This window comes from Salmo trutta, chromosome 20 (genome assembly GCF_901001165.1).
Source record: "Salmo trutta chromosome 20, fSalTru1.1, whole genome shotgun sequence".
Lineage (NCBI taxonomy): Eukaryota > Metazoa > Chordata > Actinopteri > Salmoniformes > Salmonidae > Salmo > Salmo trutta.
The window spans coordinates 12,905,722-12,931,162 of record NC_042976.1 but is presented as its reverse complement, the minus strand read 5'-3'; the positions used below and the strand labels follow the sequence as shown (position 1 = coordinate 12,931,162).

The 25,441-nt window shown below is 44.3% G+C and overlaps 2 protein-coding genes across 2 annotated transcripts; one reads left to right on the top strand and one right to left on the bottom strand.

Annotated features, from left to right (window-relative positions):
* The first annotated feature begins 1,885 nt into the window (after positions 1 to 1,885).
* On the top strand, positions 1,886 to 6,603 carry LOC115155564 (frizzled-5-like). The gene has a single exon (XM_029702280.1). It carries the CDS (start codon positions 2,819 to 2,821, stop codon positions 4,652 to 4,654), a length of 1,836 nt encoding a protein of 611 aa, XP_029558140.1. The 5' UTR covers positions 1,886 to 2,818; the 3' UTR covers positions 4,655 to 6,603.
* Positions 6,604 to 6,699: 96 nt separating this feature from the next.
* Positions 6,700 to 21,250, bottom strand: LOC115155565 (cyclin-Y-like protein 1). Its single transcript, XM_029702281.1, has 10 exons — positions 19,955 to 21,250; positions 15,963 to 16,043; positions 15,626 to 15,669; positions 13,666 to 13,766; positions 13,542 to 13,577; positions 13,335 to 13,386; positions 11,810 to 11,929; positions 9,203 to 9,369; positions 7,479 to 7,641; positions 6,700 to 7,320 (listed from the first exon to the last, which is right to left on the bottom strand). The coding sequence occupies exons 1-10, from the start codon at positions 20,109 to 20,111 to the stop codon at positions 7,204 to 7,206; spliced, it is 1,038 nt and encodes a 345-aa protein (XP_029558141.1). The 5' UTR covers positions 20,112 to 21,250; the 3' UTR covers positions 6,700 to 7,203.
* Positions 21,251 to 25,441: the final 4,191 nt, after the last annotated feature.

The following is a 25,441-nucleotide window of genomic DNA, read 5'->3' as shown; positions in this document are numbered from 1 at the left end:
ATCTTAGCTAGCAGTCATCATCATGAATCAAGTCTACAATCTATTGGCAAATCCTTTTCAATCCTTGTCATATGAAGATAAATAATGAAGAGAAACTATAGATAAAACATATCGGTGCCATTAGACAAACATTACACATCAAGTTGGAAATGTATCAATGAGTGGTTTGGAAGGAAGTGAGCACAGCACAAGGTGAGTCCAAAAATGTTGCTGCGTAAATGATGTAATATGCCATGGAGATATGTATACTGTAGCTAAGAAAGTAATAACATTACTTGCTATGTTATGTAGTAAGCTGTTAGTAACCCATGTGCCTCATGCTAATAATATGGTCCCTTTCTCCCTCTTAATTAGCCTATAGCCTGTTTTAGAGAAATGTAATCATTGAATATTGTAAGAGCTTTCATTGTCTGCATATATGCCCCTGTTATTTATCCTATGGTTCTGACTTGGTGTACAGGGAGAATACTGTAAGAACTGCCCATGTTCTGAATTCTGTCGATGTACATTTCAAAAGTGCTGAACAAATCGTTATATTGACAACGTCCTTCCTAGCTCGCTCATTAATGTCTTAATCGGATTGCATCTTATCTACTCATCGTTCTCTTATGCCATAGTTTGTACATCTCAATTGTCAGTATTAACCACATTTGTTTAAACAAGTCAGCCACATCAGCTATGTTTTTTAAAAAGGCAGTAAATGAGGCTGAATCGCTGCCAGACAAGGTTCCTCTGATAGCCAGGTGTAGCAGTGGTAAGGTGTTGGGACAGCTGTTAGGACTCTGCTGTTTGGACAGCTTTATGTAGGCCATAACAGTTTGTGGGCACCGTTTGTCACCATTATAGTGCAATTAATGTATTGTTTAGTGTTGTATAGTGGCTTTGCTGGCATGGATAATTATTTTTGTTTTTTTTGTTTGCTAAAATCGCCACTGGGTCATGCTCAGGTAAAACAATTTGGCTAATCTATATTTCCAATATTTCTGGAATTCTGATATTTGTTTTTTAATGGAAATATATAATTTAATCTTATTATTATATGTAGTAGAAAGTGATGTGTTAGAAGAAGCCTACATAACCAACCCATAAAGTAAAATGTATTATCCATATATGGCCAGCTATGTAAACTTTAACATTGATTTATCCTGCAATAGATTTACATTTTAGTCATTTAGCAGACGCTCTTATCCAGAGCGACTACATACATTTCATTTTATGCATTTTTTAATGTTTTTTGTACTGGCCCCCCGTGGGAATCGAACCCACAACCCTGGCGTTGCACACACCATGCTGGCGTTGCAAACACCATGCTCTACCAACTGAGCCACAGATGTCTTTCAATTAGTAACATACATTTTGGTCTTCTTCTAATGCCTCTTAAGGGGAAAGTAATCTAAAAGTAACAGAATGTAATCAGATTACGTTACTGAGTTTGGGTAATCCAAAAGTTCCGTTACTGATTACAATTTAGGACAGTTAACTAGTAACTTTTTAACGGATTACATTTAGAAAGTAACCCACCCAACCCGGGTAAACACCTATGCAGTACAGGAACCCGGAAAAAACTTTCCAAAATGATATTTTGACTATCTTTATTCATTTTCTCCACGATGCATATACAGTATACAGCTTTAGGTGCAGGTGCGGTATTGTCTTCAAATGCCACCTGTCCCTCCACATCCGGTACATTTTGTTAATCCAGATATTAACTGATTTGGTCAACGTTGTAGCTCAAACTCAAGTCCTGATTAGTCCAAAAGGTACAAGGAGCGCGGCGGAGCGCGGCGGAGTGCGAGTAGGCGTGGTGAAGCTATCCAAACAGTCCTTGGTCAATAGAACTGAGCGCTCGAGGGCTGGCGCTGTGGATGAGGTGGGCGTTCTGCAGCAGGAGGGGGCTCTTCCTCTTGGGCAGCGGAGCGAGTTATTTTGGCAAGCACTTTGAGATGTGTAGCGAGACACAGCGATACCTGCTTACAATCTTTGGAGATAAGTTTGGAAAACAAGTGCTGAAGTTTTCAATGAGACGACTCTGGGGTTGTCCAAGTGATGATACATTTGGTTGGACAAAGGAAAGCGCAACGAGTTTCCCAAACTTTGGAGAGAGAGGAGCGTAAAGTGGACGTTTATCCGAAACCTGTTCTCTACCCCGAGGTTCAGACCCCGAGAGCGGCTGCATTAGGAGCGGATTCTGTTTTTATTGGATTTGAATGTGGACTTTAAATGAAACGCACGGGACGTGTTAGGCACCATAGCGGAGAGAAACGTTGAGATTATTTTTCTAACAGTTTTGCTTCCAAGTGCTTTTATTGTTCAGAGAGACGCGGTGAGAGGGTTCCTCTTTTCAAGGCACGGGCGACTTCACCTGTCACGCGGAATACAAACTGGAGGAATATAAAATAGTTTCTTGTTTAAGCCTGTGGTTACAGTTACCACATTTATTGACGCGTGGCCGAAATGCAAGGAAAGTGTAAATTAATTGTCAACTTAAGTAATTGCAAAGCTTGGTGAATGATTTTCGATTGAATGCAACCTATTTAGAGCCTCGGTCGGCTTGGTGTTCATAGTCCATCTTCCCGAAATCCTCACAAGATTTATTGGATAAAACAGTGGCACTTTATTTCGGGGTTTTTCGGATCTTGGCTGCTGCATTTATAATCACCATGGTTCATTCGAAAGGTGCTCATGCTGTTGGAAGAGAATGCGCGTCCTGCAGTCTGGAATGAAACTTGTCTGTGATTTATAGAACAGAGGACTGTGAACATGCTGCTGGAGCAATTACGCTCTCCTGGGATTTCATATGTCGGAGATGCAGTCATAAATGAAAGGAAAGCCTGAGCTTAGAAAATACCTAAGTCCACAACGCAATTCCTGTCATTTTTCTACGGAAATATCCCACTTCCCCATGGCGACCACAGTCAAACCCCGGCTGTGGGGTGTCGTCCGCTGGCTGCTCGCGCTGCTCCTCTCCCAGCTGCCCCTGCTCGCGCACGCTGCCTCCAAGGACATAGTGTGCGAGCCCATCACGGTTCCCATGTGTAAGGGCATTGGGTACAACCTCACCTACATGCCCAACCAGTTCAACCACGACACCCAGGAGGAGGTGGGGCTGGAGGTCCATCAGTTCTGGCCCTTAGTTCGCATCCGCTGCTCCCCAGACCTGCTCTTCTTCCTGTGTTCCATGTACACCCCAATCTGTCTGCAGGACTACAAGAAGCCCCTGCCCCCCTGCCGCTCTGTGTGTGAGCGGGCCAAGCGAGGCTGCTCCCCCCTCATGATCCAGTATGGTTTTGAGTGGCCAGAGAGGATGAGCTGTGAGCAGCTGCCTCAGCTGGGAGAGGAGACTCTGTGTATGGACCAGAACAGTAGCGAGACCACTACCCTCTCCCCTCCCTTCCCCAAACCCACCCCCAAGGGCACCCGCCGCAGGCAGCCCGCCCCCAAGCCCCCCGCCCCCCAGGAGTGTGACCGGGACTGCCGCTGTCGGGACCCTCTGGTGCCCATCAAGAAAGACGCCCATCCCTTATACAACCGTGTCCACACTGGCCCTGTGGATAACTGTGCCCAGCCCTGCCACCACCCTTACTTCTCCCAGGACGAACGCACCTTCACCACCTTCTGGATCGGCCTGTGGTCCATCCTGTGCTTCGTCTCCACCCTGACCACCGTTGCCACCTTCCTCATCGACATGGAGCGCTTCCAGTACCCTGAGAGACCCATCATCTTCCTGGCTGCCTGCTATCTCTTTGTCTCCCTGGGCTACATTATACGACTAGTGGCGGGTCACGAGAGGGTGGCGTGCACTGGGAGCGGAGACCAGCAGCACATCCTGTATGACACCACCGGCCCTGCCCTGTGTACCCTGGTCTTCCTGCTCATCTACTTCTTCAGTATGTCCAGCTCCATCTGGTGGGTGGTGCTCTCCCTCACCTGGTTCCTGGCTGCGGGCATGAAGTGGGGCAATGAGGCAATCGCTGGCTACTCCCAGTACTTCCACTTGGCTGCCTGGCTGATTCCCAGTGTCAAGTCCATCGCGGTCCTCGCTCTGAGCTCTGTGGACGGAGACCCGGTGGTGGGGATCTGCTACGTGGGGAACCAGAGTCTGGAGAGCCTGCGGGGGTTTGTGTTAGCTCCCCTGGTGGTCTACCTCTTCACCGGCTCCCTGTTCCTCCTAGCGGGCTTTGTGTCTCTGTTCCGCATCCGCAGCATCATCAAACAGGGAGGGACCAAGACGGATAAACTGGAGAAGCTGATGATCCGGATTGGGTTGTTTACGGTGCTCTACACCGTTCCTGCTACTATAGTAGTAGCTTGCCTGGTGTACGAGCAGCACTACAGGTCTGGCTGGGACCGGGCTCTATCCTGCTCCTGTCAGGCTGAGAGACAGAGGCTGGGCCTGGGGCCTGACTACGCCGTCTTCATGTTGAAGTACTTCATGTGTCTGGTGGTGGGCATCACGTCAGGGGTGTGGATCTGGTCTGGGAAGACCCTGGAGTCCTGGAGGAGGTTCACTGCTCGCTGCTGCCCCTGTTGGGTCTCCAAGCCCACCGTGCCCCCCTCCATGTACATCGAGGCCAGCACAGTCCTCACGGGACACTCCGGGGCAGCTCTGCCACCAGGGTCCTACCACAAACCTGCCCCGCCCTCACACGTGTGAATGGGACCCTGGAGGGTAGAGGAGCCCCGAAGGCCATGTGTCCAGTGGTAGCCCCGTCATATGTGAGAACGGGCCTCACCTTGACGTTGGACAAGATGGTGAATGTGATAAAGCAGTTCTCTGGAAGCAAAAGGGTCAGAGGACGACCAGGAGATAACCAAGTCATTCCACAGGTTGTAAATACAACATTTATCAACAACCCTGCCTCACTGACTCTTTTCATGGAACATAGATCAGGAACAAATGTGTTTTTAACAGAAGAGGGATATCGGAGAAATCACAATGTGAATTTCTTTGAATGAGTAGGGACGTTTGTATCATATGAGCTCTTTGCTACAACTGGTACTTATTGCTGCTTTGGCAAAGTACCACTACTTCAACAGACCCACAGGAGTATTCAACTTTTACCCTACTGGTTTTCTGTTCTACCTGATCATTAATTGCACCCACCTGGTGTCCCAGGTCTAAATCAGTCCCTGATTAGAGGGGAACAACGAAACAAATGCAGTGACACTGGCTTCGCGGTCCAGAGTTGAGTTTGAGGGCACTAGAACATTCTCTGTTGTGTTTTCATCAGACTGTGGATGGATTTATTAACCTGTCCACCTGGACCATTAGATGACTCACTATTTATTCCTGTAAATATGATGCTCTATAAAAGACTATGGATTTTGTTTACCCAGAATGCCCCCATTATCCAGGGGCATTCTTATTATTCAGTGTGGACACAGGGTCCTTAATGGGTGAAAACAAATCTAGGAACAGAATGAAGAAAATATTTCATGTGTTTTGTTGCAATCCCAGTGATTTGAATCACTATTCAGTATGAATCTAGTAAATGTGTGGTGTATCTGTGGTATGAATGTGTTTGTATGCTGCTCCAGTTCAATTAATCCAGTATGTGTGTATTGGTACACTCTTTGCCCTATTCTGCCCGGTAACATCCAGCTTGGTTGACTGACAGGTCTGTAAACACCCTAGCCGGTCAGTATAAAGATCTCTAGCCCAACTGTTGACCAGATTTTGGACTGGACCTATGGTTAAATCAGCTTTCAGAGGTCATCTGAAAATGGATGTGTAGCCTACTAGTATATCAGTAAACAAGGGCCTCTTTTTCTCAACCAGTATTTTCTGTTAGAAATCATTGTCAAAAGTAGCCTCTATAAAACACATAGCAGTTGTAGGGAGTTTAATGCTTTGGAATAGTTTTGATATGGACCATGTAAAGTGGTTTGGAGGGACTATTGCCTGTTTGTCTGATCAGTCTCACAGGCCAGAAGAGAAGGGATGGCCAAAGTGCACCTGGCCTCCAGGTGCGTTACACCCCCTAGTGGTACACACTGGAACTGTTCACACCAACCCAATGGTGAATGTACAGGTTTCGATCACCTGTAAACTGCACTGAACCCGAGGACACGTCACCTATGGCTCTGTATACGTTTAATGACCGCGTCAGTACTCACATTGAGTCAGACGTTTACAAAATGGTCAGAATATTTCTGTTCAATGGCATCCAGCAGGCATAGGTCTACACATCAAACTGTCTTCTCACAAGGGATATACTGGCTGTAGGAACTGGTGGACTGCTAGACTAGAACATGGTTAACTCTGGGTGAACTAAAACCTTGTCCAGTTGCTGTTTTCTGCCTTTCTACGTTGTTGTGCTTCAGAGTTTTTCTAACCAGACTAGTGTGTAAATGTTCCAGTGTGTAATTTATTAGTCTGTTTCCTGACGTTCAGTGTGAGTGTTCTACCCCATCATTTGTAAGTCTGCTTTGGTGTCCTTCACTAGTCTGGACTGCAGCTGTGTGTGTACTACATTCAATGTGGCAAATTCATTGCTGAGATTTTCCGAGAGATTTTTTTCTAGATATTTCTGAAGATGCAGCTCTCCCCTACTCTGGTTTCATTTAGCTCTCACTGCTAGAGAATTAAACTGTGGACCAATCTGTTTGAGTATGCGTCATTTGATGTCTAAAGTAAAATGTTTACAATGCGCTCCCACACTTCCATGTTCTCACCTCCACTCCAATGAAAGCCACTGATTTGTTACATGATTAATGTTTATTTAAAATACTCCATCTCCAAATTTATTTTCAATTTAAAAACAGGTACATTTCACAGCTAGTAGCCTACATAGTAAGCAAAAAAACAAAACAAAAAGTATTTTTCCCCCCCTTCTATGTAGTGAAGAAGTTATTTTGCACTCAGGATCTGGGACGGGACAGGCGGGGCCTATGGTGCTGCTACGACCAGTCTCTCAGAGGGGCTGGGTTTGTAAGAGGGTTTGAGGCAGGTATCCTGGGGTGTTGGTTGGGCTGTAGAGGTCAGATATTGGTGGAGTTAATTTTGCATGGCTCAGTGCTCCAGGCGGGTGGACTTTTCACTTAAGGACCAATGGAAGTCTAAAATGAGCAAACTTCACCCACCCGGGGCACAGGGCCATGCCAAATGAACTCCACCATTGTGGCTGTCCTATGAGAGAGCAGTGTTGGGCGTGACAGATGTGTCGCTGACTAATGAGAGCATAACGCTGAAGTGTGGCTGGCCTATGAGAGCACAGCGTTGGAGCGGCGGATGCCCACCAGGTTGTCAGCGCTGAAGGACCTCCTCATGGCCGCTCGGCTCAGGTCCTTGTACTTGTCTTCACACAGTCTGGAGATGGCCTGGACAACACAATACACAGGCTCATTGGCTTCATACCTAATGCACTGGTTAATAACAACACTTCCCTTTTGACCATTCATGTCTCGCTCTCCGTCTCAGCTGCCATCTTTTCTTCTACTGCTACCTGTAAGCTCCATCATACCCTTCACTACCTTACCTCCAGTTTCTGTGCCCTCTCGTTGCTGAGTGGCTCGAGGGGAAAGAGGAGGTTGTTGTCCTCGGCCAGAGAGCGCAGGTCAAAGTAGTACTTGGCGTAAACACTGGCCGGGACATTGATGTTGAACTGCAGCAGCTCCAGGAAGTGCCGCTCCATCTCGTTCCTGACGGAGGGAGAGCGGATTAAACAAGGTTAATAGAGACACTCCTAATAAAAAAAAGTTGCTCTCAGGCACAGATCTAGGATCAACCCTGAAAATGAACAGGGGAGAAATGCCAAATAGACCTTAGATCAACGTCAACCACGGGCCAGGGGTAACGTCAACCACGGGCCAGCCCTCATAGGGCGAGAGTCTAACCAATAGCAAAAACTTCACTTGTCTTTCCCTTACAGCAGCAAGGAGAAGGGTGCATGTCTGCAGGAGTGCTATTCAACCCATCTTATTAAAATGTTTATTATTCAAATCATTTTTCAAGTAATTACTCAAAAGGACAAACAGGAATTCCATTTAAAAAGAAAAAATACAACTCAACAAACTAGAGCAACTGAGGGCTGGCCTATTCATTCTAACTACAATGAAGACCCATTCGGCTCGCTTCATGTCTCTCGAACAGATTCGCCTCATCCTTATCACCACCACATGCCAGTCACCACGGAGACAGCATCCAGGATGCTTTGTGGGAGAGGAGACATGAGAGGGCCAGGGTGGCTGGAGGGTGTGTGTTGGAAGGCTGGTCTCCCAGGGCAACTAATGGAGTGTGTGAGGGCTTCTGCCATTATGTAGGAGAGATGAGAGCCACTCCAGACTCCCCAGCTCACAAAGACAGGACAGTAGACTGCAAATCGAAAGAGAGGGAGGGACATGGGCTCACACACACAGGGTGGCAGGTAGCCCAGAGCATTGGGCCAGTAACGTTAGTTAGCTCTGGAATTCTGACTAGATATAAAAAACATTTTTTTAAATGTTGATCTGCCCTTGAGCAAGGCACTTAACCACAATTTCTCCTTGGTCGCCGTTGATAATGGCTGACCCTGGACGTGACCCCACTCTGAGGGTGTCTGAGAAAGAGTTGGGATATGCAAAAAAAACATTTCATAATACACTGTCATGTGTGAAACAGGACAAATATAAGCACCCCTTATTTGACACATGTACACACTGAAACAAACTAACTTAAGAGACAACAGCCAACCCCAGCCCACTCAAAAAGCTACTGGAATTTAAGCCAGTAGTTCAGTAAGGAGCCTACTGATGGCTTAGAGATCGCCTCCTGTACACAACCAGTACTCCACCTCCCTGAATGTCCCTCTCTCTGGGCCTAGTCTTCACTCCCTTGGTGCCCAAAGCAGGGTCCTCATCTCACACAGCCCTGATGAGAGCTAGAGACTGGACAGCTGGACCAGTCTATAGACTACAGCCCAATGAATGATTATCAGACCAGGGGGGAAGAAGGCTCCAGTCTACGTCTGTTCTCCGCCCTCAAATCACTACCAATCCCCCCTCAAATCACTACCAATCCCCCCTCAAATCACTACCAATCCCCCCTCAAATCACTACCAATCCCCCCTCAAATCACTACCAATCCCCCCTCAAATCACTACCAATCCGCCTCCGCCCTCAAAGTGAAAAGAACATATCTGAAGCTGAACATTAAAGTACGGTTTAGGTTGGCACAATCGTGAGAAAGGTGTATCTTGAGTGTGTGTGTGTCCTGTCCACTCACATGTCCTCCACAGTGATGTCTTTGAGGATCTGGCAGTAGTCTACGTTCCACACGGCCTGGTCGTCCCACACCTTGGAGGCCAGCAGGATGGCTCCCAGTACGATACGCTTCCAGTTGCACGGACAGATGTCCATCTCAGCGTAGGTCAGCAGACGCTCCAGGTACACCTGGTGAAGGTTAGAGTCTTACACTCATCGTGTGCTGACAAACCTCAGGTGGTTATTTCCATTCAGAAATGTGATGTGCCCAACATAGAAAACCAGTAGGGAAAAGGGCATGTTATTGAGATAGATATCTATCTATCTACACACACACACACACACACAAGTGAGAAATAGTACTTTGTTATGGTTGGAGTCGAGGAAATAAGGCATGCTTGATATATTAGAACCAATCATATTGTATTAATCAAATGCAGGTCTACTGTCTGTTTAAATTGAAACTAGGCTCTGTTCACTTGGGCTCTTGAGTGGCGCAGCGGCTTAAGGCACTGCATCTCAGTGCTAGAGGCATCACTACAAACCCTGGTTCGATTCCAGGCCGTATCACTACCGGCTGTGATTGGGAGTCCCATAGGGCAGCATACAATTGGCCCAGCATGGTCCATGTTAGGGTTTGGCCGGGGTAGGCCGTCATTGTAAAGAATTTGTTCTTAACTGACTTGCCCAGTTAAATAAAAAAACATTTTTTAAATGTACTTGCTGTGCTTCGTCAATGGTTTCTATTACTCTGCTGCCCCCCGGTGGTGAGTTAGTGCAGATGTATTCTAGCGTATCATGTAGGTTAATACAACCCCACAATACAGTACATTATAAGAATAAATTACATTTAGCAGACGCTTTCATCCAAAGTGACTTAGTCACGCGTGATTACATTTTACGTATGGGTGGTCCCAGGAATCAAACCCATTCCCCTGGCATTACAAGCGTCATGCTCTACCATCTGAGCTTCAATACAGGCACAGTTGAAGTCGGAAGATTACATACACTTAGGTTGGAGTCATTAAAACTCATTTTTCAACCACTCCACAAATTTCTTGTTAATAAACTATAGTTTTGGCAAGTTGGTTAGGACATCTACTTTGTGCATGACACAAGCAATTTTTCCAACAATTGTTTACAGACAGATTATTTAACTTATAATTCACTGTATCACAATTCTAGTGGGTCAGAAGTTTACATACACTAAGTGACTGTGCCTTTAAACAGCTTGGAAAATTCCAGAAAATGATGTCATGGCTTTAGAAGGTTCTGATAGGCTAATTGACATCATTTGAATCAATTGGAGGTGCACCTGTGGATGTATTTCAAGGCCTGCCTTCAAACTCAGTGCCTCTGCTTGACATCATGGGAAAATCAAAAGAAATCAGCCAAGACCTCAGAATAAAAAATTGTAGACCTCCACAAGTCTGGTTCATCCTTGGGAGCAATTTCCAAACGCCTGAAGGTACCACATTCATCTGTACAAACAATAGTACGCAAGTATAAACACCATGGGACCACGCAGCCGTCATACCGCTCAGGAAGGAGACGTGTTCTGTCTCCTAGAGATGAACGTACTTTGGTGCGAAAAGTGCAAATCAATCCCAGAACAACAGCAAAGGACCTTGTGAAGATGCTGGAGGAAACAGGTACAAAAGTATCTATATCCACAGTAAAACAAGTTCTATATCGACATAACCTGAAAGGCCGCTCTGCAAGGAAGAAGCCACTGCTACCACCATAAAAAAGCCAGACTACGGTTTGCAACTGCACATGGGGACAAAGATTGTACTTTTTTGAGAAATGTCCTCTGGTCTGATGAAACAAAAATAGAACTGTTTGGCAATAATGACCATCGTTATGTTTGGAGGAAAAATGGGGAGGCTTGCAAGCCGAAGAACACCATCCCAACCATGAAGCACTGGGGTGGCAGCATCATGTTGTGGGGGTGCTTTGCTGCAGGAGGGACTGGTGCACTTCACAAAATAGATGGCATCATGAGGCAGGAAAAGTATGTGGATATATTGAAGCAACATCAGTCAGGAAGTTAAAGCTTGGTCGCAAATGGGTCTTCCAAATAGACAATGACCCCCAAGCATACTGCCAAGGTTGTGGCAAAATGGCTTAAGGACAACAAAGTCAAGGTATTGGAGTGGCCATGACAAAGCCCTGACCTCAATCCTATAGAAAAATGTGTGAGCGGAACTGAAAAAGTGTGTGCGAGCAAGGAGGCCTACAACCCTGACTCCGTTACACCAACTCTGTCAGGAGGAATGGGCCAAAATTCACCCAAATTATTGTGGGACACTTGTGGAAGGCTGCCTGAAACGTTTGACCCAAGTTAAACAATTTAAAGGCAATGCTACCAAATACGAATTGAGTGTATGTAAACTTCTGACCCACTGGGAATGTGATAAAAGAAATAAAAGCTGAAATAAATTCTCTCTTATTCTGACATTTCACATTCTTAAAATAAAGTGGTGATCCTAACTGACCCAAGACAGGGAATTTTTACTAGGATTAGATGTCAGGAATTGTGAAAAACTGAGTTTAAATGTATTTGGCTATATGTAAACTTCTGACTTCAACTGTATGTGTTTTGATGGTTGCTGACTGGACTCCTCACCAAGGTGACGATGGCACACTCTGCAGTGAGCTGTGCAGCGCTGAACAGAGTTCTGACAAAGCGGTAGATGAGTTTGTGCTCAGGGTCCATAACAGAGTAGTTGTCAGGGACCTGTTCTCTCTGCAGGGAGAAGACAGTGTTAGACAACACATACCAGCCCAGAGACAACACAAAACACACATTCATGTCTTGAATAGCACATAAGACTACCCTCAACAAGATAAGGAAACATTTAAGTAATTTCTCAATTTCCTAATGGTTTTATGTTGACTTTCCTACCAGAGCTAAACTAACTTCCTCATTCCCCCTGCAGTGGTGTGTGCTATGCTGAAGTTGAAGCTAAGAGCAGTGGTATGTGCTATGCTGAAGTTGAAGCTAAGAGCTGTGGTATGTGCTATGCTGAAGTTGAAGCTAAGAGCAGTGGTATGTGCTATGCTGAAGTTGAAGCTAAGAGCAGTGGTATGTGCTATGCTGAAGTTGAAGCTAAGAGCAGTGGTATGTGCTATGCTGAAGTTGAAGCTAAGAGCAGTGGTGTGTGCTATGCTGAAGTTGAAGCTAAGAGCAGTGGTATGTGCTATGCTGAAGTTGAAGCTAAGAGCAGTGGTATGTGCTATGCTGAAGTTGAAGCTAAGAGCAGTGGTATGTGCTATGCTGAAGTTGAAGCTAAGAGCAGTGGTGTGTGCTATGCTGAAGTTGAAGCTAAGAGCAGTGGTGTGTGCTATGCTGAAGTTGAAGCTAAGAGCAGTGGTGTGTGCTATGCTGAAGTTGAAGCTAAGAGCAGTGGTATGTGCTATGCTGAAGTTGAAGCTAAGAGCAGTGGTATGTGCTATGCTGAAGTTGAAGCTAAGAGCAGTGGTATGTGCTATGCTGAAGTTGAAGCTAAGAGCAGTGGTATGTGCTATGCTGAAGTTGAAGCTAAGAGCAGTGGTATGTGCTATGCTGAAGTTGAAGCTAAGAGCAGTGGTGTGTGCTATGCTGAAGTTGAAGCTAAGAGCAGTGGTGTGTGCTATGCTGAAGTTGAAGCTAAGAGCAGTGGTATGTGCTATGCTGAAGTTGAAGCTAAGAGCAGTGGTGTGTGCTATGCTGAAGTTGAAGCTAAGAGCAGTGGTATGTGCTATGCTGAAGTTGAAGCTAAGAGCAGTGGTATGTGCTATGCTGGGCTATGGGGCATATCAAGTTGCACCGTAAGGTCTAGAAGGGAGTGAGGAGGCTGGCTGATGCCAGATATTGATGTAGACAAGGGCTGAGAAACCAATACTGCCACATCTTCTGCAGACCTCTGTTTTGATGTAAACCTGTATTAGCAGCACGTCTTTGGAATACATAAGCTATTCACTTCCTGTAAACACACAACAGCTATTCACTTCCTGTAAACACACAACAGCTATTCACTTCCTGTAAACACACAACAGCTATTCACTTCCTGTAAACACACAACAGCTATTCACTTCCTGTAAACACACAACAGCTATTCACTTCCTGTAAACCCTGAGTGGATTATGGTCAAATTGAACCGACCACTCACCGATAAGGGATGCATCTTCTCATCAAAAATGTCCAGTGACCTGTCTGAGTCCCTGAGAGAGAGAGGAACAGAGAGGAGGCCTCCACTATGAACCAAATACTGTCCAATACAGACATTCTGTCAGGCCTCAAGGGCACCTTCTGATCCCCCATTAAAAGTAATACCTGTGCATACTCAAACTGAACAAGTCAAAACACTGCCACTCACCTGTTTTTAATGTGGTAGTATATTGCTAATGTAACACTGGAAAACAAGACAGACAGAATTCATTAGGCCAGAGTTCAACCAGAAAGGTTTCCTGTGTGTGCATATGAAGGTAGAGGGTACCCACCATTTAATTGTGCTTTTCAAGTTAGGCTGGCTGACCGTGCTGTCATCTATAAAGATGGTGGAACAGGAACTGTACTTCTTAGAGAGAGGGCCAGGAGAGGTCTGCAAAATTAAATGTGAGACATGGAAGTCAGCCGCTGCTAATGTGGGTCCTGTTGAACCCAATCCTTCTGAGGTACTGGATGCTAATGTTAGCCTGTGGTGGCCTTAGCCAAATAATGACATCACCAATAAGTCACTCCTGGGTCATGAACTATTTCCAAGGTAAAAGGTTTGGTTTGTAATGTGGCTAAACTGGGCTATGTAGTCTTGGGTCAGGGCTGTTGCTCTATAATACAGAGAGAATGAGATGGAGTTGAGGGTGGACACCCGCTAAACATTCATACCAGGTCTCCTCTTTATCTGTCTTCTAGCTAAAGGACACCACAGCGGTTACAGACTGTTCTATTGTGGTCAACATGAACACACACACACACACACACACACACACACAGTAGGGTAGCAGGCAAGGGGAACACAGCCCTGCCTTTTATTTGACCAGGTCAAAAGGTCTTGGCACTTAGCTAGTTTCCACAGTGGGGCTATATTATTAGAGCTTGGTGTAAAAGAAGGCAGCCATAACCCCAGCCAACCCTCTGCTTAACTACTTACTCGTGGGAACTGACCTAAAGGGCTAAATTGAAATGTTTCTTACAGAAGAATTATAGAAAGCATATGGTATCCCGAGTGATGCAGCGGTCTGAGGCACTGCATCTCAGTGCAAGAGGCGTCACCACAGTCCTTGGTTCGAATCCAGACTGTATCACATCCAACCGTGATTGGGAGTCCCATAGGGCGGCGCACAATTGGCCAAATGTCGTCCGGGTTTGGCCGGGGTCATTGTAAATAAGAATTGGTTCTTAACAAACTTGCCTAGTTACATAAAGGTTAAATAAAAAAAGAATAACCATGGCAGCAATTAAAAAGGAACAGTTTGGGGATTATGGGAAATTATTAGAGGAAAGGTGAGGACAACAGTTCAACACATTATACCGTTGATTTAGTGTGCATTTTATATATACACTGTACCCGTCGCCACATTTGTTGATAACGAAATCTGATAATACTCTGGATACAATCAGTAACATAAGAATATTCTTGGAAAATTTGGGGTAGGTGCAACATAAGAAAAATATTGCACATTTTCTTCACAATACAACAAACATTGTCTCTTTCTGTTCAGGACAACCCAGGGTATAACGCCATGCCATCTTGTAACTATACATCAAACATAGTGATCATGAACCTTCACACTGTATATCACATGAGTTTTATGATATGGAAATGTGAAGTACACATTTGGACTCCTGGATGTTTGGCTTCCTTTTATGAAATAAAGGGGTATTGATTATAATCTTCAACATCTCATCTTTCAAAATACATCGAGTCCTCGTAATTTACAGCATTTCCCTCACTCAAACAACCAAAAATGTGCAAACATTGTCCAATTAGAGGGAAGGATTGGGGGCAACTTCCTGTGGTGTGGTGTTTCAGAACGGCTGTCAGAGAGCAGTGAGGCGGAGACTTGAGTGCTGACGTCATGTATAGCATGTTACTGTACAGCCACTGTTTTCCAATTTAGTGTCCCAATCTGCCCTTTTCAACCAGTAGAAGGGCTACATCCTATAAGAGCTGACCAATAAGGTGTGATGGTCAGAGAGTTACATTTGCATGAGCTTGGTGTTGTCCTCTAGAGCAGGGGTTCTTAAACCTGTTTCAGCTCGAGACCCAAATGACAAATTGACCATCCTCCCGTGACCCAAATTGTCCTCCACTGACCCAAGTTACGAGGAAAGTATGAGATTATAGATGTATTCTCACAACTCGCAACCCAACTCTCACATGCATGCCCACACAGTAGTCACACACAATTCATTATTGTTGGTTAACACAAAATTAAAACTTGGTATTGAAATACTTACATGACTAACATGGTTTATGTGATTGCTTTTCCTCTTGTCTCGCACTGGAAGGAAAAAGAAAAATAGGCCATTACAGACCCAGACAAAACAGTCATGTTGAAAATAATGAGGAACGGTACTGAGTCACATTGTGCTTAAGAGAAAGTCATATCAGAGTCACTTACAGTAGCCTAAGTACCATCTCTCTACATAGCTTGCTAGAGCAGAGACAGGGTGAGTTACCACCGTACCAAGTAGCTAAAGTGTGTAAGACGAGAGTTTGAGACGTGTGCCGTATTGGCTGACATGGTATCATGATCGTTTCTCCTGTGTGATGTGACCAGGGTAGAGTACTTACATTCGCTGTCTGTCTGGGACTTGCAGAGGAAGATGGTGCTGGCTCGGGCATGGTCTGATGGGTTGGACTCCTGGGCCAGTTCTGGAACACAAAGACGCCGCTGACCATTAGAAACAAAGTAGACAACCAGGGTAATGACACAGACTAAGAAACAGAAGAACCTAACTTGGAAGGTTAGTGATCCAGAAAACCACCTGTTTAGGGGGTAAACTACCTTAGTTCACCTGAGGTGAGTATGTTGACTTGAAGCCGGTGAGAGGAAAATGAGACTTGACAGAGAACAGTGAGCTGTAGCTTACTGAACCTAAGCAATAATGCCTGACAACCCGGGAATTATCGTGACAACTTCCGACAAGGGCTGTTCTGAGGCCCGGGGCGAAGTTATCACATGATAATTCCAGGGTTTGAAGGTAATATGTTGCCAACATATTTATGAAAATATGAATTAAAAACATTTTAACGAGTAAATTTGTTTTTACATTCAAAAGTTTGCTACCCAAGTGGGTTGGTCTTCTTAGTCATTTTCTCTTGTTGACCTAGTCGTTCGTTCTAATCTCTATTCATTCGACTTCGCTATGCTAAACAAGTCCTTAGCATGTAGCTAGCTAGCAGATATTCAATGATGATGAGACAACTTCAATAATGAATGATTTAATAATTATCCAATAGGCCTACATAGGCAACAACTATTATGGTTGGTGAGTCTGAGCTAACCAAGCTAGTTGGTGATGTTAACAGAGACGTTTCCGTTGATGGTACAGGAGTGGGAAAACTAGCTATGGTCCTGGTGCTGCTTGGTGACAGCCAGTGCATGCCTCTCTGCTGGCACGGGAGATATCTCATTTGTAAAATGATACATTGTTGCCCAGGTCAGAGGCAGACAGCTAGGTTTATAACCCCCAACTGTTGCAAACCAAATAGTAGCATGGAAAAATGTGTTGATTCTCCCCACAAGGGAGATGAAGGTTATGAATTTCCTGCCTGGGCTACAGACAGTGGAATTATGACATTAACAAGAAATTGTATTTTGTGGGAGTTGTCCCAGAACTCCAGCATATCAACCAATCAGCACAACCCGTTCTATAACGTACCGTCCGGTGCAGGATGTCACTCAACCATTTGAACTATCCCTGTGCTGCAGTACCTGGAAGGAAGGCATGCTATGATAGTACCTAGTGGTGGGGAAATGGATACAGTTACAGTGCATTTGGTATTGACAGGGAGATGACAGTACCTAGTGGTGGGGAAATGGATACAGTTACAGTGCATTTGGTATTGACAGGGAGATGACAGTACCTAGTGGTGGGGAAATGGATACAGTTACAGTGCATTTGGTATTGACAGGGAGATGACAGTACCTAGTGGTGGGGAAAATGGATACAGTTACAGTGCATTTGGTATTGACAGGGAGATGACAGTACCTAGTGGTGGGGAAAATGGATACAGTTACAGTGCATTTGGTATTGACAGGGAGATGACAGTACCTAGTGGTGGGGAAATGGATACAGTTACAGTGCATTTGGTATTGACAGGGAGATGACAGTACCTAGTGGTGGGGAAATGGATACAGTTACAGTGCATTTGGTATTGACAGGGAGATGACAGTACCTAGTGGTGGGGAAATGGATACAGTTACAGTGCATTTGGTATTGACAGGGAGATGACAGTACCTAGTGGTGGGGAAAATGGATACAGTTACAGTGCATTTGGTATTGACAGGGAGATGACAGTACCTAGTGGTGGGGAAAATGGATACAGTTACAGTGCATTTGGTATTGACAGGGAGATGACAGTACCTAGTGGTGGGGAAATGGATACAGTTACAGTGCATTTGGAAAGTATTCCAAGCCCTTGACTTTTTCCACAGTTACATATCGGCAGCTACGGATGGTGATAATATTGTATCGTGAGGTCCCTGGCAACTTCCAGCCCTACTTTTACTCAGTTAGATAGATGAATGAGTGAGTAAGTGAATGAAATGAAACAAATGTGTGTACGGCAGCCAGGCTATGTAACAAAACACACTTGGACAGCAGGAGCATCGCATACTAATGATGCAGATGAATTTGATGATCTCGTTTGCAACCACACCACATTACAGGCTCAATGGCCAGGTTCAGCTGTTAGACATCCCCATCTTACCCTAATGTATTAACAACTACCTCTGTCTGGGATTGGGTGCCCCTGGTCTGGATCAGACGTGGCAGGCAGGGCCAGGGGGATGCGAGGCCAGACGGGTGGCTTGGCAGCGTGTGCCCAATGCCCACTCAGGCTGTGGCTCTGTGGCAGGGGGTGGGGATGGTGGTATGGGACTGGCAGGGAGGAGGCAACAAGGAGACCTTTGTCTGGGGTCTCTGTGGAAAACACTGTCCTCACTCTACACCCCTCCCACCTTGGCCAGCACGCAGAGAAACAGGAAGTGGGAGCAGTCATGCCAACCCATCTGCAGACAGGCAGACATGCTACCGAACCAAACAGTCTTTTACAACACAAACCATGGTGCGACACAAAGTTCTTCAGCCTATCAGATCCACTAAGATGAGTCTGTCAGACACCATCCTGTGATTACTCCAGCCTAGATAAGATGGAGCCTCAGCTCCCCTTCCCAGCTCCACTCTCCTTCCTCCACCAACCTCCATCAATCACTCCCTGCCTTTCCCTGGACTGGAGTCTTCCTGCCGAGGAAATACCTTGCAGCACTAAGGGTGGGTGAGGCCTGGTTGGCATGTTAAGGCGTCAGCATGCTTCAGTTCAGCTGGCGCTTAGCCAAACTCGCTTATCCCAACCGAACGAATGTGCTGGCATATTCCCTTGAAAGACCTTTACTTGAAAAACAAGAATACAAAAAATAAGAGGCAATAGTACTGTTTGTCCATTTTGAGACACCGTAGCCAGTATACACTTCCTCAGAAGTCAGAATTAATCTGAGATTTCTCAATAAATCTACCATTAATTGACATTTTTGCAGAGGAGCTCAGTCGCGCAATTTTACAAACAAACATGTCACAAAATGTACGCGACCAATCAACTTTGATTTGAAGAGGGCACGACAACACCTCTTCCCCCTCAGGAGGTTGAAAAAAATGTCTCATGGTCCCCAGATCCTTAAAATGTTCTATAACTGCACCATCGAGAGCATCTTGACTGGCTTGGTATGGCAACTGTAATGATTGCCTAGTCACTTTTAAACCTACCTATATGTACATATTACCTCAATTACCTCCTACCCCTGCACATTGACTCGGTACTGGTACTCCTTGTTTATAGTTTGTTATTTTATTGTGTTACCATTTCCTTTTTTGATAATTTTGTCTTACTTTTTAACTCTGCATTGCTGGGGAAGGGCTCGTAAGTAAGCATATCACGGTAAAGTCTACACCTGTTGTATTCGGCGTGTGACATACAATTTGATTTAGCTGAGATAGTTGGGCTGGTACAGTGGAATGCTCTTATCACTGAGATCAATGATGGTGGCAACACCAGTCTGAGCTCCTCTGCTCTCAGTCAATGGGGGTCTAAATGGATGAGTGCATAATGCCTAGTGTTGCAGCAGCAGGAAGTGTGTGTGTGTGGTTTTACCCCAGGGGTGCAACACCATGCAGGGCCTAAAATCAACAGTAGTAAAAAGCTGTAAACAACCAACAACATCAAACCCTGCTGAGAGGGAGGGGCGGGACACCAGGGGGCTATAGATCAAATACCCCTCCTTCCCAATTGACAGCCTCACCTAACCTTATTTGCCTGTAATTCAGTTGGCTACAGGCCTCAGAGAGAGGTGTATGAGAAAAAGTGTGTTAAAAAGGCTAAACGGATGTTGTATATTTTAGTACTGCATCTCTACTGCTGCAACCACCACAGCCAATGATATTGTAGATTTGGAGGAAACCAACCAAACACAGGACAGACCCCTACCGATTCTGTCTTTCTAGTAACCAGTCACATTCTGTAAATATGTCCAATCCTAGCTATGCTCTCGGGTGTGTGACACCTACCGTCTGGGACCTCTCTGTCGCTGATGTGCTGCAGGTACGGGCCGGTGTCGTCACTCACGTCTGTAATTATTTGGTAGTCTTCGTGGCGGTCCACCGGTTGCCTTGGTAGCTTCGGGCTCCCCTCGGGCGACACGCAGCATGAAACCGTATTCCCCATTCCAAACCAGGGATAACCTCAACACTATTTAAGTAGTGCAAAGTTCCTTCAAATCAAGGATGCCAGATAGGTAGCAGTACAGCTACATACCAATACATTACATAAGCCTATGATTCAGCTACAAGTCCGAGGATTTAAAAACAACACGTCTAGAATTAAAACAGAAGATGAGAGAAACACGTAAATGATCAACTAAATTGCTGACCAGTAATGTCAATAAATTGCACTCCTGGCCATCTGAGTGTGAGCTCCGGCTGCACAGCAAAAATACAAATCGATGTTTGTTCGAGTGCTCTATACTCTATTATTTACAAGGTTGCTAACTAACGAAACTAATTATTTGTAACACTGAGGTCATCAAGCAGCTGTTTAAATCCGAGCATTTACAAGCGGTTGCCCATTCATCCACTCGGCATTCCTTTGCTAGCTAAAATCAGCTAACTAGCAGCAATGAAACACCGTCTGTAGGGCGATTAACTAGTTAGCTCGTCCCTTTAATAACTTTACCAATATACATCAACACCTCCGGGGCTGCCGTTTAAACAATCATTCAACAAAAAAAAACGGCTCCACTCATATGCCCCTAGCTAGTTTTTCCAAGCATGGATCCCCAATAGTTTCCGAACAGGGATTCCCAATTGTCCGAGATGGGACTGGCGTGAGAGATCTTCCTTTGATTCCCAATCCCAGGATCAGACGACAACTTTATCCGAGGCTTGAGGCCTACACTAAAACGTAGCTACCCGCTTGATAAAGAAATCAAAGCCCGGAGAGTTTCAAATCATTTAGTGAATGTAATTTGGTTAAGCCTTTGTCGAAGTTAAATTTTCGATCTCACAATTTGTGGTGTAAAGAACCTAGGTTATCCCCTCCTCTCCACCGGCCAGTTCTGCGGTCCGCTACCCGCCGCCGCCGCCATCAGCTCCGAACACGCCGCTGCCTGGGCTGCGTTCAGTACGTCCTTACGTTTGGGAACGTTCAATTGAACGGAACATGTGGCTATAGCAAAACAATTCATAAATAAATACAATCGCACTTAAATCTTAATTTAGGGTTAGGTATAAGGTTAGAATTCAGTTTAAAATCACATTATAAGATGATAAATTGTCAAAATAGGAGGGGTTTCTGGGAGTGGTAACAAGTGACAATCGTACTGAACGACCAGTTGACGGGGTGGGTTGGGGAAACGCGGTCAGCATGGCCACTGCCCTTTAAATTGGCAAATTCGTCACTCATTGCTTCAAGCCACACCTCGCCACACCCACCAAACGTGAGCAAACGATCCTCAAAGTCTGTTCAAGAACGTACACGAACGTTTTGGGGAAACGATTCGTTCAGTACAAACTGTTCCGTAACGTAGCAAACGTTCAAGCGAACTGAACGCACATCTGGCACGCAGAGTTGACCCACCCACTTACAGAACCATAAATTACTCAAAACAAAGGGGAATGTTTCGATGGCAATTGGTTGAAACACGACCAATAACTGACCAATAACTACATTCAGTACCTACATCTTCATCCCTATTGGTCTTTAACAAATCAAGAGTGTCCTTCTCTCATTGCTCTATGTACATGTCAATCATCTACCCATAGAGAGACAACCTCTTGGTTAATCGTACATTTGATTGGACAAAAACCACGGAGAGGACTGTACCTAAATTATTCTTGAAGGTCCAATGCAGCCGTTTTAAAATACCTTTATTTTATTTTTATTATTTTTATTATTAAACAGTAACATGCAAAACCCCAAAAACAGAACAGCCAGAGGGATTCCACAAATAAATAAGGAGGAGTTCAAAAATAATAATAATACAAATCCACATTATATCAATTAAAATACAGACATGTAGGGAATAGATGTTTTAGACATTTTGTTTTGTATACGTTTTAATGATTCTAAATAGCTTTCCAAATCAGATTAAAAAAAATAAGAAAAGGGCCTTTTTCTTTTATAAATTTTGATTTGTGTATGAAACATTTTACTAATAACATAAAGAGATTTATGACATACTCACGTTCAATTGTGGAATCAGTGTAGTAAAATAACATGTCAAACTTAGATATTCAATGTTCATATGCATTTTGTTGCCAAGATATAGTTTTGCATCAGCCCGGAACACTTCACTATGTAAACAATGACAGAATAAATGTTCAATAGATTCAGTTTCTAGTTCACAAAAACTGCGTTCACTGGTAACATCAGGTATAGATTTAGAAATCAATCACTTACACGGATAGCATCTATGGATAATCTGGAAGGAGATCTCCTTCACTTTATTGGTCACCATAAATGTGTGTGGAGTGAGCCAAGCACGGCGCCAGTTTACATCAAACGATGAAGCCCAACAAAATATCGCAGAGGGAATAGACTTCTTGTAGAAAATATTCCTTAATAAACAATTGTTGAATTTCTTATCTAGTAAACCTATGCCATTCACCTGGATATCGCTTACAATAGGAGATATTTCAAAGTACGCATTACTCTGAAGTAAAGATTTTATCCCACTAGGTATAGCTTTAATAACAGTGTCATATTCCTTGCTTGAAACCTCAAAGTTGTATATTTCCATAAATTCTCTCCGCGTAAATAGATTCCCACTAATAATAACTAATTGGCTGACAAGGACAATGTTTTTCGAGAACCAGTTATGGTAAAACAACATCTTGTTTCCTTGTAATATCAACCCATTAATCCATATTAAACATTTATGAGGTGGAAAGTTGTATTTATATAGCAAAGCCCAGCACATTAAAGCCTGCTTGTGAAAAGCCAACAATTTCACAGGAAGTTTACCCACAATATAGGGACATTGTAGTTAAAAATGTAAGCCCTCCGAGCTTCTGAAAAACAAAATGAGGTATAATATTCCAGAATCTATGAGGATTTTTTAAGTACCTTTTTACCCAGTTGACCTTTGATATCTGATTAAAGAGAGTGAAATCTAAGACATTTAGACCGCCATCACAAACCCTGGTGGTAACATCTCTTTTTATCTTATGTGGCTTGTTTTCCCATATGTAGTTGTACAATAGCCTATCTAAGGTACAGCTAGTGGATTTGGGAATGGCAATAGATGAAAAAAGATAGGCTGCACGAGATAGCCCCTCAGCTCTGGATGAAAGCTTCCTTGAAGACTTAAATCCCTCCCTAAAGATGAGAATACATTTTTTTGACAGATTCAGTTACATGGTTCAAATTAAGATCATTCACAGCCTTAAGATTTTTGGTGATTTTTACACCGAGGTAGGTTACAGTATCTATTTCAGAGATGTTACAATCTGATGGATTGACAGCTCCTTTCAGAACAAACATCTCACATTTGGACTGTGATTGTTTTCAATTCAAATTGATTTTTTTAAAAATGAAGCTTCTTAGCTTTTGCTAGGACTGTCTGGGAGTGGTCTGAGTGAGGAGAGGAAAACAGAACATTTGCTGTTATTGGCAGAGAGGTTTGGAACTCTCTTTTTTATTGGTGTGTTAACTAATTTACTGCATGGTGGTGTCACCATGCAAGGCCAAAACTCAATTGAACATTCATTACAGGCTGAAATTACAGCCAGTCTTTTCAAATCAAATCATATCAAAAATGTATTAGTCACATGCACCGAATACAACAGGTGTAGACCTTACAGTGAAATGCTTACTTACAAGCCCTTAACCCACAGTGTAGTTTAAAAAATACAGATAAGAATAAGAGATAAAAGTAACAAGTAATTAAAGAGCAGCAGTAAAAAATAACAATATATACCAGGGGGTGCCGGTACAGAGTCAATGTGTGGGGGCACTGGTTAGTTGAGGTAGTATGTACATGTAGGTGGAGTTAATTAAAGTGACTATGCGGAGATGACAACAGAGAGTGGCAGTGGTGTGGAGGGGGGGGGGGGGGGCAATGCAAATAGTCTGGGTAGCCATTTGACTAGATGTTCAGGACTCTTATGGCTTAGGTGTAGAAGCTGTTTAGAAGCCTCTTGGACCTAGACTTGGCGCTCTGGTACCGCTTGCCGTGTGGTAGCAGAGAGAACAGTCTATGACTGGGGTGGCTGGAGTCTTTGAACATTTTTAGGGCCTTCCTCTGACACCGCCTGGTATAGAGGTCCTGGATTGCAGGAAGCTTGGCCACAGTGATGTACTGGGCCGTTCGCACTACCATCTAATGCCCACTACCCTACTACCCCCTTATCAAACAGCTCTTACTCTAAAAGGGCATTATCGTCATTTTCACAATTTCACAATATTATTCCAACCTCATGATGTGGACATACTATATACAATACCACTCAAAAGTTTGGACACACCTACTCATTCAAGGGTTTTTTCTTTATTTTTACTATTTTCCACATTGTAGAATAACAGTGAAGACATCAAAACTATGAAATTACACATACGGAATCATGTAGTAACCAAAAAAATGTTAAACAAATAAAAATATTATTTAGATTTTAGATTCTTCAAAGTAGCCAGCCTTTGCCTTGATGACAGGTTTGCACACTCTTTGCATTCTCTTAACCAGCTTCACTTGGAATGGTTTTCCAACAGTCTTGAAGGAGTTCCCACATATGATGAGCAGTTGTTGGCTGCTTGTCCTTCACTTTGCGGTTTAACTCATCCCAAACCATCTCAATTGGGTTGAGGTTGGGTGATTGTGGAGGCCAGGTCATCTGATACAGCACTCCATCACTCCATCAGCCTGCAGGTGTGCTGGGTTATTGTCCTGTTGAAAAACAAATGACATTCCCGCTGCTCCCGAGTGGCACAGTGGTCTAAGGCACTGCATCTCAGTGCTTGAGACGTCACTACAGACGACCTGGATTGAATCCAGGCTGTATCACAACTGGCCGTGATTGGGAGTCCCCTAGGGTGGTGCACATTTGGCCCAGCGTTGTCCGGGTTTGGCCGGTGTAGGCCTTCATTGTAAATAAGAATTTATTCTTAGCTGACTTGCCTAGTTAAATAAAGGTTAAATAAACAAAAGTAAAAGTGCAAATGTATCGCTGCAGAATGCTGTGGTAGCCATGCTGGTTAAGTGTGCCTTGAATTGTAAATAAATTACAGACAGTGTCATCAGCAAAGCACCCCCACACCATCACACCTCCTCCTCCTTGCTTCACGGTAGGAACCACACATGCAACGATCATCCGTTCACCTACCCTGCATCCCAGAAAGACACGGCAGTTGGAACCAAAAATCTCAAATTTGGACTCATCAGACTAACGGACAGATTTCCACTGGTCTAATGTCCATTGCTCGTGTCTCTTGGCCCAAGCAAGTCTCTTCTTCTTATTGGTGTCCTTTAGTAGTGGTTTCTTTGCAGCAATTCAACCATGATG